The 19,808-nt window shown below is 43.9% G+C and overlaps 1 protein-coding gene across 1 annotated transcript in view; it reads left to right on the top strand.

Annotated features, from left to right (window-relative positions):
• The window catches only part of POU6F2 (POU class 6 homeobox 2), a 369,287-nt gene extending 356,544 nt beyond the window's left edge, over positions 1 to 12,743 (top strand). Inside the window, exons 9-10 of the mRNA XM_059397244.1 lie at positions 7,733 to 7,901; positions 11,399 to 12,743. Coding sequence (XP_059253227.1) covers positions 7,733 to 7,901; positions 11,399 to 11,903 — 674 coding nt within the window. The 3' untranslated portion in view covers positions 11,904 to 12,743. The remainder of the gene's footprint in view (positions 1 to 7,732; positions 7,902 to 11,398) is intronic.
• Positions 12,744 to 19,808: the final 7,065 nt, after the last annotated feature.

Genomic DNA, 19,808 nt, shown 5'->3' with positions numbered 1-19,808 from the left:
ATTTTCGCATATACAAACCCTCTCATCTGGGCCAGAAACTCTAGTTTTACTGGAATAAAACCACAAAGTTAATTTAATTATAGTCAGATTTTCCCCTATAAAGTCACTCCTCATAGGGGTGTTAGAAAAGGTTTCAATGTCATTCCCATTCAATATTCTGGGTAAGTTTCCTCAAAATACTCTAGTTGTAAATAGCAGCACAGTCTTAAGTGTAGGAGAGGCTTTTAAGCTTTGGTCCTAAAAGAAAAGGAACTGAGATCAAACAGAGAGAAGAAATAAGTTACAGGACAAAGCACCCCACAAATACAGTATTTTGCACAATGTTAAACACTCAGTCCATGTTGGAGATGAGTGAGTGGTTGAACGCATGGACAGATGGATGGATGATACCAGGTTCTTTCTCATCACTTTCTTGTCCTGGGCAGGAAAGGAGTAGCCTTTTTCAGAAATCCATCACAGAGTGGTGGGACAGATGGAATTTCAATTGCACAGATATCAATGGGGCATCTAAGTTTTGGGTGTATAATGAGTGAACCATATTACATATCCTGATATGAGATATAAAGAATGGGGACAGAGACTCCTTTACCATATGCACTTGAGGCAGGAAACCCCAAACTCATATGCAGAGCCTGATGAGAAACCTTCTCTGGAAGATACAGGAGCGGCTCTAGCAGTTGCATGGAGGGTCAGACTTTACAGAAACCCATTCCTTGCCTTAAAATTGCTACCGATTTTGAGCATGTCGTTTAATTGACTTCCTTCTGTCTCAAAACCCAACTACACAGTGAATGATATACAGAGTATTTCTCAGATGCTGATTCCCCCCCCAACAAATCTCTGTTTAAGACTTGATTTGTAAAGTAGGGTTTTCAAAGCACTTTCAATACTCTGCTCATTTTAGTACACCAAGGCCATAGAAATCCTCATTTGCAGATCTTGAAACTGACATCGGATAGCTCCTGAAAATGCAACCCATTTTGGCGAACTTCTGTCCGAGGAACCACATTCTGTCTTGGCTGAGAGGCTGTGACACTCTGTGTGAAAAATCTAATGGGCTACAGGCTGGGATGATAACCCAGAGTCTGATTCAATGGGTCGTACACATGACACACAGCACAGCTGCCTTAAAAATTAAGATGTTTACACCTAAGGGGCGCCTGGGTGGTTCAGTGGGTTAAGCCTCTGCCTTCAGCTCAGGTCATGGTCTCAGGGTCCTGGGATCAAGTCCCACATTAGGCTCTCTGCTTGGCAGGGAGCCTGCTTCCTTCCTCTCTCTGCCTGACTCTCTGCCTACTTGTGATCTCTGTCTGTCAAATAAATAAATACAATCTTTAAAAAAAAAAAAAAGATGTTTACACCTAAATTTTATCCAGTGACATTTGACATATATCTAGTGGCATATATCAGATAACCTAAATAGTCCTCAATAGTTCTTTAAAAGCCTGGACTCATGCCTTACAATTAAAGCACAGGCCTTTCCCTGAGATAATATAAAGAGAAAAACTAGACATCGTTCATGTTTTGAAATTGTATTCAAGCATGAAATATCCATCTAGAATTATTTTTGTCTGAGATGGCACTTCAACAAATCTGCAGATAAGATAATGTGGGGAGACCTAACCCCATACTTCAGATGTAGTTGTGATACAGGTTAAAATTCAGAGGGAAAAAGGGTGGTTTGGTTAGAGGCTGTCAATTTAAAAATAAGAACACAGTGCCATATATATGCCAAGCACAGGAATAGAAATTAAGAAAGCAAAAATAAGTAATATGGGCTCCCTGCCCTGGGGGAGGTCATGAACCGGTAACAAAGAAACACAGTTATAATAAAAAGAAAGAAATGCTATGATCAACACATGAACAAGGACTATGGCAATACAGTCCATAGTTAACTTGGTTTTAGAGGTTGAAACAGAACAGAAGGACCTCCTAGAATAAATAATTCTTGAGTTGGATGGTTAATCAACAAATCCCTCCAAGAAACCAAGGGCATAGAAGGAACCAGGTCAAACTGAACTGGAACCCGTGGCCAAGACCTTGGTCAATGATCTCTCCCACATCACAGTCAAAGACTGTCATAATGCTGCTCAACTTGCCACTATCCCTGATAAAATGGGACCAAAAGTCACCCTCAAATCTTCCCCACTCCAGGCAAAAGAACCCAAAGTTAATGCCCTAGCAATGATAATGGGAGCTTCATATGCAAAGGACATCACATCTTAGCTCAGCATCACCAAATAAGCACACTCCTTACTTCCCAGAACACCTGCTGTGGGCACCTATTCTCTGTACCCATACAGCTTACCCTGTGCCCTGCGCTAAACCTTGCTTGGTCTTGACAGTCATCGGAGGTAAATATAGTTTCTAAAAGCAGGGCTTTTGGAAAGTCGAACAGAGTCAAACAAATGACTTGACAAATGTCCCAAATTGGCTCAAGACTTCCATAGCACTATTTAAAAACAGGTAGATTTCAGGTTTGTTTGTTTGTTTTTAATTCCTTGCTGAGCTTGGTTTTGTATTCTTTTTCAGTACATACTCTTTAAACCCCTGGCCTGTAAACTTGATTTTTTTTTTAAGACAGCAAAGGACCACTGGCTATTACCAGAAAAAAGCAAACCATAAAGTGAACATAAAGATGCATGGTGATAGCTTATGGCACCCCTGATTCCCATGATCACGACTTCCACCATTTTCCACAATGAAGTCACCATATTGCAAGTAAACTGTTCTCCCAAATTACATTGCCCATTCTCAAGCGGTTTCTTACTTCTCAGAAATATTTGGTAAATACACCCATTATTTGCTGTGAGAATTGCATAAAAAAGTAGACTGGTGTTTACCTAAGTCTGTTAATTCGTACTTGGCAGCTTCTTTAAAATTGCATATTATTCATAGGAAAATCCCGTAAGCAGAGGTTGTAGAAGGGTGATATTGATGGAGGTGATGGTTCGACCCACTTAGCAAACCCTTACGCTGATGTCCACATTAACTGGTAGAAGGAGCTAAATTTTAAAAATTAAACAAAACCAAAAAAAGCATCTGTGCTGGTCCATCCTCGGCCCTCAGGTTGGTAGGGACCCATGGACCATACAACCAGATTCTGCAGAACAGGATTTTATTCACCCAATTTGCATTTAGTTACCATTAAAAAAAAAAAAAATGCTTTTCAGCCCTTGCATTCCAGATTTGATTTGGGAAACATCCTGCTTATGAGATCTTGCCAGTTTTCAAGGCCAGCTCATTCTAAATCTCTGGGCCAGTTAATCTCTATATGGGTTGATCTTCTGGCTCCTCTAGCAAGCGTCAGGTTTGGGGCAGACTCTGGCAGTCATTGCTGTTGCTTCCTGACCCTATACTTAATCTGTTGGTTTAACTTCATCAAGAGCAAACGTCTCGAAAAGGTGTCACTTCCTCCTCAATGCACAGAAATCCCAGACTGGGTTGCCCTAGCCCTGGATCGATCCGGGAGGGGATCTGAGAGATCCTTCTGAGGCCCCTATCAAGGTAGCCCCAGAATTCTCCTTGAAATTAACCCAATCTCCCCCAAGCCAGGAGACTGGGTGAGGGAAAACCAGACTGAGCTGTCCCAGGATGGAATGTCAATCTCTGAGCCAGACTGAGGGCTGATGTCATATCTCAGGGAAGAGGGTCCCATTACATTTCCCCCTCCTCAGACAGAAAAGCATATATCTCTTAAGGAAGAGTATTGTTCTGACGGGGCAGGGGAGGGATCCTCAAGAGTTTAAAACAGAAACTTTAGTATCAAAAAAAAATAGAAGAAGAAAAGAAAGCATCAATTTTTTTTTATCAATTCAAAAACGTCTTATAAAAACCACCTCATGAATTCTCCCAAAGTGTGAAAACAATTCCCACATGTTGTGATCAGGATAAAACTTATTTTTGCCCAGGGGTGGGCCCCTTCTTTGCATGGTGAGGCCTTTGTAGCCTTGGGACTCATGGAGAAAACTGTAGTAAGACATTTTACCATCTGATTTTATGAGTAAGAAAAATAACATAAAGAAAACTGGGCAGCTCATCTCCAGCATTAACAAATTACACAAAGGAGATACTGGCTTCCCTTCCCTGGGCCTTTATCCAACAGATCATCAACCTATTTAAATTTCACAAGAATTCCTATCTCATCAGCTCTCTGAGTAGAATGAGGAAAAAGACAAGAAGGGAAATGTGTGAGAAGAGAAAGAAGGAACTCAGCTTCCTGGTGTGATGAGTGTTCGTCCGGAGCCCCATGGAGGTCCCTGGGCTCAGTGGGGCAGGTGCCCACCTCTCTGAGCTCTAGAGTGACAGCTTTGACAATCTGTTCAGTGCAGGGAGTTAAGAGCCCACAGCTTTCTGGTCAGCCCTGGTTATCATCAGTAATCAGGCACATGCATAGATTTTGTTGCTAGTCTCCGGGAACCAGGAAGGAGAATACGCAAGAAAGGCAGCAGGCGAAGGGAAGAAGTAAGAGAGAATGGATTTACATAAAATGCAACCCAAGTCATAAACACACAGAGACCACAGGGCTAAAGCGGAACTATGTTCTCCTAGATCAAAGACCCACCCCTCACGTGCTGAGTAACTCCTCTGATTCCTGTTGATCTAGAGAGGGAGCTAATACAAGGCAACAGATTTACCTCCCGCAAGGACTACTTAGCTTGACTCAGAGAAAAACTCTCCCCCTAACTAGGGACTACACTAGCAACCCCAGTCCAGACATTTGCCACTTGACAGAAATAAAGGAGTTGGGTTCAGGGAACGCAAGGGATGGGGTGCCCGCCTGGGGTCCCCCCTCCCAGCGCCTTTTTGGCTCATCACTCTTTACGCAGGTGGCACAGCAACCTTCCTGTGTCGTGGAACCTGGTGAATAAGGACGGTAAAGAGTGGAGAGAAGACAGCCATTTGCAGAGGGTGACGCTACTGGTCCCGGGCCAGGCCAGAAACATAGAGACCCCCATCTGTGGGGTCAAGGGATCCCCTGCTGCAGAATCATGTGGGGTACTTGTTCAAAATGCATGTCCTGGGCCCCATCAGGCGACTCCTAGTCCTGCCAAAGGAAGAAAGCACCGTCCTAAAAGCTATAGCGTTATAAGGAAAGTCTGCAGTTTCCAGTTTTTCAGCCTTGATTTTGAACCTCTGCTGCCCACGCTGGTAAGCCTCCCAGGACTCTCAGGCTTCCCTCCCTGCGCCCATCTGCACCAAGTGGCCAGCTCAGTTCCAAACCAGATCTTCCTGACTACTATTTTACCATCACTTTCTTCCCCCACAAGAAGCCCTGTTATGCTTTTTTAAATCCCGGTTGCCCTCCTTCCCCCGCAAAATGTTAATATCACAGATCTACTGCACATCTCTACTGTTTATGTCCCACAGGCCTCTGGGGGGGCCACAACCCTCCGCATTGGGAATGCACAACCTGAACATAGAGTCTCCAAAATAGGCTGAGCCAAGCAGCGGGTGTAAGGGGGGCTGCCGAGGAGGAGGAGGACGAGCAGAACGGGCAGCCAGAACCAGTTCGAGCTGACTGATTGTGCCCAACTAAGTGCCAGTGGAGGCCTGGTGCAGCCAAACCTTCTAAACATTTCAAAAGAACATAAAAAAAAAAAAAAAAAAAAAAAAAAGATGTGTTTCTTGAGAAACCTCCCAATGTTTAAATGTTGGCAATTCCAAAAACCTGTAAGCTCTAGGAAAGCAGAGCTGTATGTGCAAGCTGCTCATTTGCAACTTCTGCTCTAGGAATGTTTAAAGGAAGAAATGAGAGAAGAGGCTCCAGGCTGCTGTGTGCATGGACGCGACTTCCCAGAATCCTTAGCAAACCCTTGAAGTTGCTTCTAGGCTGCTGTGCTGGTGGGATTTAATATCCAGACGGCAGCCGCTCCCAAGGACAACCCAAACAAGTCTCTCCTTAACCAGGGTTGCCAGCCCTCCTGGGGGGAAGTTGGGGGGGGCAAGATTTTAATTAATCTTAATCAGTTTTATAGTCACCCTCTGCCCTGGACATGGACACAGATTCTCAATGTCCTACAATGAAATAGCCGCCGCTCCTAGCACAAGCTCCCCAGTCCAGCCGGCCAGAACGCTTGCAGGCACCTCGAGGCGCTTTGCTCCGGCCTGTCTGCAGGCGGCTCCCACTGGCCAGAATGTGGCCCCTCCGTTCTGCCACAGGTGGCCATGGGGCAGGACCCACACGAATCCTCCCTCCAGTCAACCGACGCTTCTCTGTAAATTCTGCTGTGAGGATGACACCATTAGTTCTTGATTTTACTCAGCTTGGTATTTTTCATGGGTGATTCTCATTCCTAATATCGAGCCCCAACCCCCTATAGACCGTAAATCCCACAAGAAGCTGGAACTGCCTCCCCTATTTCTCCTGCTCCCCTTTAACACTCGGTTGGATGCCCAGGAGTATTTCTTAAATACTCACAGACGGGTCTCAGTGGCTGTACCCCTTTTCAATCTTTCCTCAACAAACTTACGATGAATGACGTGCAAAAATTTTACAGGACTTTTTTGAATGTGAAGATAAAGAAGGTACCGTGCAGAAGTGTCTTGCTGATTCTACTGAGAGAATCCATTTCCCCTGTATTGAGAAGATCTGTACTAGGAAGCTCCAAGCCCCCACAGATATTAACATGTTTATTTAAAAGTCTTTGAACAATTGGCCCTTGAAATGCAAATGCTTATTTCTCTTCATGATAATGGGAGCCTTGCCATAGCCCAAAAGGCGAATCTAGTCCACCAGAGTCCCTAGACAAGTACTTGAATTTACTGAAATTGATGGATTATTGTGCAGAAAGAAGAAGAGAAAAACTTTTCACCTAAGTCCAAGGAATGAGGTGGAGAACAATAGGGTCAGCTCTCAGGGAGAAGGACTTCGCGCCAGGCAGGAGCAAGCAGCACTTTGAAATTTTCCCCTATCCCCAACCCATGCTGTCTCCAGCTTGGTGTACGCTTTCATTTATCATTTATCTGGGGATCCGTAGCGGGAAGCTGGGGGGTTCGTTCTCCAGCTGTTGTGTCATTTCCCTTGATAAGTCCTAAATTGACCGCGTTATCCGGCACCAAAGGAGCCTTCCTGCAGTAGACATTTTTTATTATGTGCCCTTTTAGGGGACAAAGACATCGTGTCAGTAAACTGCTACCAGGGGGAAAAAAAGACAATATTATCCTCACAGCTTCATAAGCACTCTCTTCTGAGGGGCTAAGGTGAACTAAGAAATTAGACATTACCATCTGGTAGCCTGACTGCAGCAGTGATCTGGTGAAGGAAAAAAAAAAAAACCAAAAATCTTATTTTCTTCAAGGGCAAATTTCAGCCCTAAAGAACCCAGTTTAAGACATTTCACATTGAAACCTTTCCATGTTTATGTTTTTGCACCGTAATTGAACCTATCGACGGGCAAAACGGAGTTGCATCCCCTAGCTCTTGCCTTCCCCTTAACAGCTTCCCCGTTAAGCCCAGGGGAACTGGCTCTCGTATCATGAAAGTGGCCATGGGTGAACTACCCGTGGTTTTATCTGGGATAGAAACATCCCAAAGGGTGATTTGTGGAGGTGTAACCACTTGAGGATGGGGTCCCGGGCACCTCACTTGGGAGACAAAGAGAACATCCTGCAGGGTCAGTTTCCCCAGCATCTGCTGTTAAGAGAGCCGTTTTCTTAGAAACCGTCACAAACAGATATTACTTGGATGTGCGTTGACGTATTGATCCTATTTTTAAAAACATCTCCACAGATCCTCAAACGGCAGCGGGTGAGGTGGATGGGGTTAATCTGGAGGAGATCCGAGAATTTGCCAAAGCTTTTAAAATCCGGCGCCTGTCCCTTGGCCTGACGCAGACTCAGGTGGGACAGGCTCTCAGTGCTACCGAGGGCCCCGCGTACAGCCAGTCGGCCATCTGCAGGTAACCCGTGCCCACGTGCTGTCACCTCTCCTGGCCGGCCTGGGCCTCGTTTGTCCTCATGGCTCAGCTTTTCTTCTTCGGGTGGGCAGAGCTGGAGGGGTAGAGTATGGGGACTAAGTTTGGGGGGTGGGGGGTTGATATGGTGCAATCGGTGATATTGACAGAAACGAAGGTGCTAAAGCAGATTCTGGGGCCTGGCTTGATAACTCCTGTCAACTCACAAATAAGGCAGTGTCATTGGAAAACCCCCACCCACCGTGGGCCAGAAGCTTCCTTCTGGACCCACCCTCCTACCCCTTGAGAGCCCCAACTCCCGCCTGCAGATGGATAACCTGAGCAAACACGGTAAAGCTGCCAGTCCCAACATTCCTCCCTTTTCTGCCCAGGGATGGCTATTGGGATTTTTCCAAGGAAATAATACCTTAAAAAGAAAATTAACCCTCATGTCACCACAAAGGAATGCTTTAACATTGCCTTCCCAGACATAACTCTAAATAGAAGGCCTTTTTTTTTTTTTTTTTTTTTTTCATTCCAAAGAAGCAGCCGCTTTACGTGGCTCAGAAAGGGGTAATGAGAACCTGGCCTACCCTGTCCTCATCCCTCCAAATAAATAAATAAATAAATAAATAAATAAATGGCAGAATCCAGCCTTGGTTGTGTTCAAGTTGATCTGGGTCAAGCCGCCAGCAGCAGACCCCGTGCATGCCTCTGTGTGTGTGTGTGTATGTGTTGCACTAATCCCATGTTTATGCATGAGGTAACAAAGGCACTTCTGTAAGAGCTTTTCCCTCTTGGGCAATGCCTTATGAGTCCTCCTCCATCAGGAAAAGCCAAGAAACCAACTCTAAACTCATTTAAGTGGATTTTGTTCTTGGTGATCCATGAAATGCTGTCTTTTTATCTGCTCTTTATACTTTTAATGTATTCCCCAAAGGACGGAAGTGTACTTTTCCTGCAGTTTAAGACTAAGGTTATAAATAACATCAGTATGGGGTAGTAGCTGGCAGCTCACATTTTGCTCAATGATTTTCCATAAAACCCATTGATTGTTGTTAAATACAAAAAGCGCCATAGGATCCTCTCACTTCTATGGTCTCCCCTACTGTTTTTTCTTATAAGATACCTCCCTGCAGAAAATAACCTTTATTCAGTCTATACAAGGATACTACTGCTGGGAAATTTGTTTCAAGGCTTGTATATGTTATTCCCAACAACACGGAAAGAAACATCAACTAACAAGCAGCATCAATGATATGAATACTGCTGCTCCCTGCTGGGAAACATTAATTTCGTTTCATCTTGACAGCCTTGTGATGAAGGCAGCCACAGGTTTTTTAAGTTGTCAATTTGTTATTTTTGCTAAAGTCTTCTCTGGCTTATTTTTAGTCCTAAAATGTGATTTCCTTTTATTGGCTTAAGTGCCATCTAATGTTTTCACCAACACCCATAGAGTGTCTGGGGCATTCCCAATCAAATATGTAGATTTCTAAAATTTTCCCCAAGGGAAGCCAAGAAAGCTATGGCTGAAATGGAGAGAGAGAGAGAGAGAGAGCGACCCTGGGAATTCGTATCACAGAATATGCCAGATGCCTTGACTTGACAGCCTTTCTCTAGTTTCTAGTGTTTGGGTGAGCTAGTTTTAGGAGCTAACTACTAAGAGAGAGAAAAAAAAAAATGAAAGTCTTGAAAGAGCCGGAGATCTGACATTGGAATAATTCACATTTATTGAAGAGGAGTGAAAGAATCTGCATTTCAGCCTGCACACCCAGGTGTCACTTGGGCGACTCCTAGACACAGCTCTGACAAGTCCTCCATAACAGAGATACAGAGAAGGAAACACCACCAACACGCTGAACATCCCTATTGCAAACTTTGTGCCTCATGCCCTGGCACTGTGAGGTCTACTGTCGTGCTGTCCAGAGTTTAAGCTCTGCAGCTTGGCTTCCACGGTAAAATGTGGTATGTGGCAAATTACCACGACAGTTAGAGCTTTGTGACAAGCTCATTAAATGACATGACATGATTAGTTCATTTTCTATTGAAAGCAAAATGTACTTTTCCCCCCTTTGATCAGCAGTGGAAGTTGGGTTTAAAAATAATAATAATAACCCCTTGAATTCTACGGGGAAGGCAAAGCTATGGAAATCACATTCAAACTTGATACTCTTTGCACTGCTTATCACAGTATCTAAAAGTGCAGTGTCAAAGATAAGATTATGGCCGGGAAAGGAAGCCTATCCTTTTGTGTCCTCCTGCAAGCGTCCTGAAACATACCCTGACTGGCTAGAGCAGGTTCATTTTGGTTCTGTAAGATGTACTGTGCAGTCAGACTGCTGAACACTTAGAAAGCGTGTATCCAAAGGGGATCCAAAAGAGAGGATCTGTGTATCCAAGGTCATCATACTGGAGAGCCCTGAATTTGGATTTAGAATAAACAAACGAAGGAAGAAAAGCAATTGGCACTTTGGTATATTTCATTGAGCGTCAGGCTGAATTTGATACCAGGATGACCTCTTAAAACACTCCATATAATTTTGTCCCAAGATGCTTCATACTTTTTAAAATCAGTGTAGCAAGGAATTGCTGATGGCGATTGATACATAGAAGACCTCATTTCCAGAAAATGATATCATTGGAGTACAGTTTGCAGATATCACACATTAAACACAGCTTGATGCCCCAGTGCCAAAGTACACCATTACAACGGACAGCATTTGAAAGGCACGAGGCGGCCTTCGCACATCCAGGGAGGGGGAGTTCGTAGCAATTACAAGGTGTCCAGCTGCTTGGGTCCCCCCAGTAAAGCAGCAACGGGCTGTGTTTTACCTGGAAAGGGGGCAAGTTGTTAACTGACATAGGGTGCAAATTGTTTGTTACCAGAAAGAGCACAGGCGTGGGGGGGAGGGAGAGACAGACAGAGGGAGAGAGACTAAAACGAGACACTAAACAGAGATGAAAAGAGCTGCGTCCCAGTCGCCATCCCTGACTCTGGTAACATACAAGATGTGCATCACCGAGTCCATGGGAGGAGTTTCAGGAAAACTAAATGCAATACACAAAAAAGAATCGTTTTAAATGAAAGAACATGACAGCTGTTGTCTCCGACGCCCCTTCCTGGGGTTCATTTTTGCCTGGAGGCTTCTGACGCTGGGGGGAGACCATTGCCAGGCCGTCGGGGTGAAAGCTCAGCTCCCAGCTCGTGCAGGGAAGAGATGGGCAGGTGGTCTGGGTGTGGGCACCCGGGGCTCCCGGGTCCTGCCGCAGGCTCCCTTCCCCACCCCCCTCCGCGTGGCCGTGCGGGGTGGACTGCATGTGGGGCATGAAGCATGCGTGCGGGCTGGGCCGGGGGCGCTGGCTGGAGCTGGGTGGGGGGCTCCCTCGCAGTGGCTGCTCCTCCGGGGGGACGCGGCTCCGCCAGGCAGGCAGGCAGGCAGGCAGGACGCCCACCCTGGCAGAGGACTCAGTGTAAGACTGTTCTTTCTCAATTCTCCCCCCAGACACACCATCCTGAGAAGCCACTTTTTCCTACCACAGGAAGCCCAAGAGAACACTATAGCTAGCAGTCTGACAGCCAAACTGAACCCTGGCCTTTTGTATCCTGCCAGGTTTGAAAAGCTGGACATCACCCCTAAAAGTGCCCAGAAGATCAAGCCGGTGCTTGAGCGGTGGATGGCTGAGGCTGAGGCCCGCCACCGAGCAGGTGTGCAGAACCTGACCGAGTTTATCGGGAGTGAGCCGTCCAAAAAGCGCAAGAGGCGCACCTCCTTCACACCCCAGGCCCTTGAGATCCTCAATGCCCACTTTGAGAAGAACACACACCCCTCGGGGCAGGAAATGACCGAGATTGCCGAGAAGCTGAACTATGACCGGGAGGTAGTTAGAGTTTGGTTCTGCAATAAGAGGCAAGCCCTGAAGAACACCATTAAGCGCTTAAAACAGCACGAGCCGGCCACGGCGGTCCCCCTGGAGCCCTTGACGGACTCCCTGGAGGAAAACTCCTAAACGGACGCCCCCGCCCAAAGCAGAAGCAGACCCAGCAGGACCTTCCAGCTCCGCCCTCGGACTCCGCAGCTCAGAATTCGGGAGAACAATTATCACTAAGAATAAAACGTTGGGACTAAAATCGAAAGAGAGCCCCAGTCGTCAGTCACCCTTGTAAGTAAAAAGACTAAGAAAACTACCAAGCGGACAGAATGGTTTATACGTGTCCGTGGGTTTTCCAAAAAGTTAGAAAAAACAAAAAACAAACAAAAAAACAAACAAACAAACAATTTTTGAAAATTTTTAACAAGGCGCACACCATACCTGCTGGTGTGTGCAGTAGCATAGTCCCCTGGCCCTACCGCCTCCCCGAAGCCAATTTTCTAAAGGACTTAAACCAAATAACCACAAACTTTTTTTGTGTATATTATGAAAATGTGAACACATTTTAAGGAAAAAGAAAAACAACCAAACCAAAAAAAAAAAAAAAAAAAAAAAAAAAAAACGAAAAAAAAAAAAAAAGGAAAGAAAGAAAGAATGGAAGACCCAACAACCAACAAGAACTTGTACCTGTTCAAAGCAAACACAAGCCTGCCACCTGGAGGAGGAACTCCGTTCTTTCAGGTTCCAAGTGCTGATTTCACTCTGAAACCCTATTAACCAAAGTCAGAAACATGGCATTGCAAACGCGATCTCCTTGGTCTACTCCTCTGCGTGTAAAGTTGTGTTACAAATTTTTACATTTGTACTTAAAGGAAAATTAAGAAGCCTGATTTCTCCCGTCTTACCCATCTCTGTCCCCACCTGCGGGGTGGGTGCCATTGTTGAAGCCATTCTCTGAGGCTCACTGTTGGTTTTCATTTGGGGTGAGGGGGTTCTTTTTTCTTTGTCTTGGTTTTGTTTTTTTGGGGGGGGAGGGGGCGGAGGAAGGGGACGTCCTGGATCGTGTGCCAAAGCATCCACTGCTTTCTTCTCACTATGACTTGTGGGTATGAGAAAAGAAAATGGAGCTCGCATTTCCCATTCTTCCTCCATATCTCCATCTCCCTCGGTGCAGCCTCCAGGGTCTGCTGGAGGGCCAAAGAGTGGGAACGGTGTCTTTTCCACTCCGATCCCAGTGAAATGCAGGAGAGACTCCGAAATAACTAGGGCTTTGCTTGATGGACTGTCAACACTGGCATAAGCCGTCGTTATACTCACTGTCCACACCAGAGCTTGGGATTTTTCTCAGTCTGTTGGCCACGTACATGGAGAGCTGACCAAAACTAATTTTGTAATATAAACATAAACTGCACATTTGGTTCAATACTTACATCTATGTTATGCTTCTGTGCAAAGCAATTTCTCTCAGAAGTCTGATAGCCAAAGAAATGTCTCAAGATTTCAGTCAAAACACACACATAGCATGCACACACCCATATGCACACACACAAAGACAACAGGCCAAAAAGAAAGGGATGGTAAGTGGATCATTAGAGGCCATCATGCATCCTGTAAATCCCATCTTTTCTGCTACTCTTGTCATTCCAATAGGGATGGCAGACTTTTTTCAGTGGGGGGAGCCATTGTTTTTGGGATATGTATATAGAGAAAGCAGAAAGTTGGAGGACGGATTTAAACAATTAGGCTGGGGGGTTGAGTTCTTGAGGGGAAGAGAAGTTGTAACAGTGAAGCACCTCCACTACAAGGAAAATTCTAGAAGGAGCTTCTCTAATACATCAGAGTAGCCTTCACCATTAAAACTAGGGGATTAGTTCAGGTTTCAAGATAACTGACTCCAAAGGTCTGTGGGCCAAAATCGCCCAATAAGCCAGAGGGGATGAGATGTGAGGACGGCTGGGCAGGTGGCCACGCAGAGTCCACAGCTGCTCTTTCCCGCGGGGCCACGTTCAATGTGTTTAGGCAAAAGGAACCACCAATCCGCCTGCTGTCTAGATGCAAATATTCCCGAGTAATTACTTACTAATCACGCTCACGTACTCTCTAGAAGTGAACTGTGAAAGAAAAAAAAAAAAAAAACCTCAAGTTGCCCAACTGAACAGAAATGTCCTTTTCTTCCCCTAGCACGCTCCCTTACCCATGGAGTGTGAATGGGCCCCTTTGCTGCCGGTGTCAGTGCGATGGTAGGACTGTCCCCACTCTATCCCCTACCCCCCACTCCGGAGGGTCCCTGTGCCAAGCAGGAGACCACCATCAAGGAAACTCAAAAAGAAATCCTGCAAGTGGAATCATTTGCTTGTAAAGGCATCTCCATTCTGCCAGTCTGAGGCTAACTGGACCACAGCTAACTTGATCTTCAATGCCAACAAGGTCATGGTACCCATTTCTCCACCTCCAAAACTGCACACAAAGACCGACAACCCAGAAATCCAAAAATGTATCGATTAGACAGATTTTGTATTCTCCTAGGACCTGCTCCAAATTCCATCAAGAAAAGCTCCCCAGGAAGAGAAGTTAACAAGAGGACATATGATGGATGTTAAATGTTTAAACATACGCCAGCAGCAGTTACATAAGGCCTGCTCGGTTCGGAGATCTATAATTGGGAGGGTATAACTAGGACAGTGAAAATATAAAATAAAAGCAATCTTCCAGAGTGGAATAAAAAAGGAATATATTCATCCCACAGTCGTAAAACCATTCATGTGCAGTGCTTTTTTTTATAGTTTTATAATTTTGTATTGTTTTATAAATTATTTATAAGGTGTTGTAATGCTTCTTATATTAATTTTTTACAGATGAATTTTTTGCTACAAGGCATAAAAAGGTGCCTGAACAAATTCTTAGGAATATAAATTATACTGTGTGACTTGTAAGTCTTCGGGACCTCACCTACTGCTTAATTTTATTATGACATTTCTTATTTCCACTTGTAAACAACTTTGTCTCTGCCAGTATCTCTTAAGTGTCTTTTACATTTCCATGAACTGAAGGATAAGGTTGCCACTAACAAAAAAATAAAAGCCACTTCAGGCATACGTGATTGTATTTCAAGCTTCAATATTTTTCTTACGTAGTCTTTAATCATGTCATCCTCATTTCCTTTCTTGTTTGATAAAAAAGAGAAAGGACTGATTCAACTTCACCCTTGTTTGTGGGCTTTTTTTTTTTTTTCCAACCAAAAACCATTTTGAACAACTGAGAGTTTTAATTGCATTGCAAGGTTTTGGTTTCTATATGTTGTAATCACACACCCATCACATGCATACACACACACACACACACACACACACACCCCACAAAAGAGAGAACAAAAAAGCAAAAGGAGCTAGGAAAAAAGAAAACCAAGTAGAGGCGTATCAAAGAACTCAAGCTATAACCAAAAAGAAATTGTAAAATGCCTTTGCTCATCTTCTCTACGCTGGACCAAAGCTCAATGTAGGTATATGCACATTGTACAGATATGGCTTAAATGTTGCTGACAATCTCGCAATACTAAACTGTTCCTATTTTAAGAAAAAAAAAAAAGAAATACAAACTGTTCATCAATGTTTTACCTCAGCACTCTACTTGTACCCAGTTAATGACCAAGCTTAAAGAAATGGAGAAAAAAGAAATTGATTTTCATTTTAATGTTTGAGTGTAAAATCTGTTTGGATAACATTTTGTAATGAGCTTTTCGTCATGTGGTTTGCTTGTCTTCAACTTGAAATTATGTGAGGCACATTTGTTTTATTTGTTGTTGAGAAAGTGATTTTTTTTTCTTTTTGTCCTACGTGCTGTGATCTAGACTGGTCCCCAGGGTCACTAATGAGGCCCCACAGACAGCTGCCTACTCCCCCCACATTGGGGAGGGGGCAGCAGGAAGGAGGGCAGGAAAACAGACTGGGTTATTTTGGAAAAAAAAAAAAAATCATCATGATGAGAAGTTGACATGATGGACTTGTGACCAAGAAGCCAAACTTGATATTTAAAAGCTCCTTACTTGCTCTGACATTGAAACCAAAGCTGATTTATCTGCACAGGTTGCTTAACGTTTAAAAAAAAAAAAAAACTGACAAAACTGTACTTAATCTAGAGCAATATCTGTATGGTCAGTAAAGCTGCACTTTGTGTATTTCTTAACAGCTTCAGATCTGTCACTTTTAATTTGTACCATAAAAAATAAAGAATTGTTTGACATGAGCTTCTAGGCTAAGTGTGTCTTGAACTCAGATATGTCATTTAAATGGTAAGCATGTAAATGAGCATGTGTTATGGCCCCGGGGGTTCAGGAAAGGCTGGGGCACCAGGCAGACTGGTCAACATCATGATTACTTTCACTTTTCAAATAAAATACTAGATAAATTAGGACTCCGCTGGTTGTAGGTTACAGAATTCCAACTTGAACTTGCGGAGACAAAAAGAGCCAATGCTGTTCACGCCGACACGGAAATCCTGCTGGGGACCTCAAGCACCGCTGGATACAGTGGTTCCAAGGACGTCACCTGCCTCCCCTGCTCGGCTTCCTTCTCAGATGGAGACCCCCGATGTGGAGTCTCACACATGTCTCTAGACAAGGCGCCGTGTTGGGGGGTGATGCATGGGAAACGGCCACTCAGCGTCACAGACCCACCATGTCTGTGGTTGGGGGATGGGGCCTCATGATGACAACCCCACGGGACCCGGAGGATGGAAAGAGGAGGTCTCACAAGAACCTGAAGATGGAAGACGTTAAACCCCAGGCGGATGGAGCCCACAGCCACCCCAGTCTCCTATTAACACTTAGCCGTGGGCCAAGTACTGCAGAGGATTCTGCTGGGAAAGAGCTTTTGCTGCCCCTAAGCAATGCCTGTTGTTGCATGTTCTGAAACATTCAGGCGTTTAGCATATGCTCCTGATTAATTGTAATGTGAGAACAAGAGGTAAGTTAACGTCATTTTATAGCTGACTAGATCAAAAGGAAGACGGGAATATCTTGCTAAAATGCCAGTAAAAAAAAATTTTTTTTAATTAGAATGACGATCCGCATACTTTAGTGACCTTCACAAACATTTCTTAGGCTGCAGGGAGGTCCATAGATGAACTTCATGTTGTGATTGATAAGAAGTGCTTTAGGACGAGCAACGGAACCAAAAATTGGAGTGATCAGACATTATAAATAGGTGAGGAAAGTGGCCAGGAAACTTCGAGATGGATTTCTAAGAGGAGCAAGAAGATACTGACGCTTCTGCCCTCATGGGTAGAGACAAGATACAGTCCTTGTCGAACTTTCTTTCCATTTCGAGTCCTCTAAAAATACACTGGGCAAAGGCCATGCCCATGATTAAACCTATCATTATAAAATATGTTTGACAACATGTCTTTAAAAAGACAACCTTCTCAACTATACCCAAATTAAAAATAAAACAAGTATCTCAAAGAGAGATTTGGACTTCCCGTTTCATTACAGCACCATTCACAGTAGCCAAGATATAAAAATAAACTGTGTTGTCTTTTGTTCATTATACAAATGCTTAATATACTAAAGGGACACAGTTTGAGGCACCCGCGCGGCTCAGTCAGTTAAGCTGCTGCCTTCCACTCAGTTCATGATCTCAGGATCCTGGGATCGAGTTCCCAAGTCACGGTCCTTGCTCAGTGGGGACCCTGTTTCTCCCTCTCCCTCTGACCCTCCTCCCTGCTTATACTGTCTCTCTCTCTGTCTCAAATAAATAAATAAAAACCTTAAAATGAATAAATAAATAAATAATAAAAGGACACAGTTATTTCAACTGTCACAATAAAAAATCAAATAGTTTCCACCACCCAACACCAGTACCTTCAGCAGAGCTGGGTTCTACGGTCATGCTGACTGGAAGAGAAACAGTGGAATAATTGTCTCCATTCTAACAAGGACATAATAATACAATATTTGGACAACAACCACTGATATAAGTATAATCACTTTGTAACTATATATCTGAATCATTGTGCCAATATTCTTTACCTATTAGAAGTCACGGAACAGGGCACCTGGGTAGCTCAGCCTGTTAAGCACCCAACTCTTGATTTTAGCTCAGGTCCTGATCACAGTCGTGAGATCCACCGCCACGTCTGGCTCTGTGCTTAGCAGGAAATCTGAGATACTCTTTCTCCCCTCCACCTGTCCCTTTCCCCCACTCTCTCTCTCTTCCTCAAATAAATAAATAAATCTTTTTTTTTTTAAATCATGTAACAAAATACGATAAAATAGACAAAAAGTAGTTCAAAATAAAAGAAAAAATAAAGATACCCATCACTTAAATTCAATCATTTCATATTCCACCAATATGTGATAAACACTTCACATGTGACAGAAACTTTTTTTTTTAAGATTTTATTTATTTATTTGACAGATCATAAGCAGGCAGAGAGGCAGGCAGAGAGAGGGAGGGGCAAGCAGGCTCCCTTCTGAGCAGAGAGCCGGATGAGGGCCTCAATCCCAGGACCCTGGGATCATGACCTGAGCTGAAGGCAAAGGCTTTAACCCGCTGAGACACCCAGGCGCCCCTGTGCCAGAAACTTTTTGTTGTGAAAACTCAGAAATGAACAAAATGAATACCTGCCTTCAAGAAACTCATAGTTATAATGCAAAAAACAGAACCTGGAACCGTCCCATGTTTCCTGTAATATTTCAAAAATAACACAAATTTCAGAATTAAAATTATGAAACATAGTTCTGACACTGACTTTGAAACAGTAAATGAATGGAAAAAGACCCAGCCTCAGTTATAAGACAATCACCAATATCTGTTTTAAATGATTCCAAAAACTGTTCCAATAAAATTTTCTACTAAGCCAACCATCTACACATAATCTATTCAGTGGCAACTGTAGCAAGACAATGGTTGATGAATATAATCAAAAATCCATGGTTGGAAAGAGTTCAGGGGGAAGCTGTCACAAAGTAGATAAAACCAGTTCCTCACTAACACACAGAGGTTTGGGCTCCTTATCCATCATTTGACCCCTTGAACGGAGTCTGAACAGATAGCCCTTAAGAACCATTCAGTTATCTGCAGTACCAAGAAGAAAGTTACGGTCAAGGGAAGAAGACACCTATGGAGGGTTTCTGGATATTAGATGAAAATCTACCTAGAACAGATGAAACACTGCTGTGTTTTCTTAAAGCAGATGGTGGACATAATTCACCCTCTTCTTTATGGACGCTTTCCATCTATTTGTTTTATCCTTGTTAATGGTTCCATCCCCAAAGCAGAGGTCTGGAATTTATCCTGACCCCATACACACCCACGTACACACACCCAAATTACACCTGAAAATTGCGCCTCATGAATTCCTTTTGACACTGTTAACCCCAAAATGAAGAGCTACAATAAGAGGCAAATGAGAACCTATTCAGCATCAGAGAATTGCAATTCAGGGAGCACAGATGCAGAAAGAAACCCAGATAGTGTCCTGCTTGTAGGATGAAAGCAAGGGATTATAATGAGGAACAGGGGCAATTACATGAGTAGAAGTGGGGAGAAACCTTTTCTATAGGTGTTAACAAGCTAACATCTTGGGTTAAATATTCTATCTTCAGAAAATCCATAACCACTGGTCTTACGATCAGGATGTCCTTTCTCCCACTGACTTCTCAAGCCATTATTTAAACAACTGCCACTTGGCCCAGTCCAAACGAACATAGGTAAGGCAGTTTCTCTGCATTGACCACTTCCAGTCTGTTTAAAAATGGCTCTAGTCATGTCAGTTCTTCACAACTCTGTCTCCTTCTCTCCATCTCCCGCTGCCTCTGCTTAACTCAAACCTACCCACTGCTCACCCAGACCACCGTGATAGGCTTCTCCTGGTCTCTCTACCCATCATAAGCGTGCCACCAAGGAAATCATTCTAAAAGGCCAATATGAACATATTTCTCTTTTATTTAAAATCTTCCCAATGCCTGCCATTGCCTTCAGAGTGGACAAGAAACTCCAGCCCAACATACAAGGTCTGTTAGGACCCAACCCCCTTGTTTACTTC

This window comes from Mustela nigripes, chromosome 4 (genome assembly GCF_022355385.1).
Source record: "Mustela nigripes isolate SB6536 chromosome 4, MUSNIG.SB6536, whole genome shotgun sequence".
In the NCBI taxonomy this organism is placed as follows: Eukaryota; Metazoa; Chordata; class Mammalia; order Carnivora; family Mustelidae; genus Mustela; species Mustela nigripes.
This window is presented reverse-complemented; position numbering and strand designations above follow the sequence as displayed.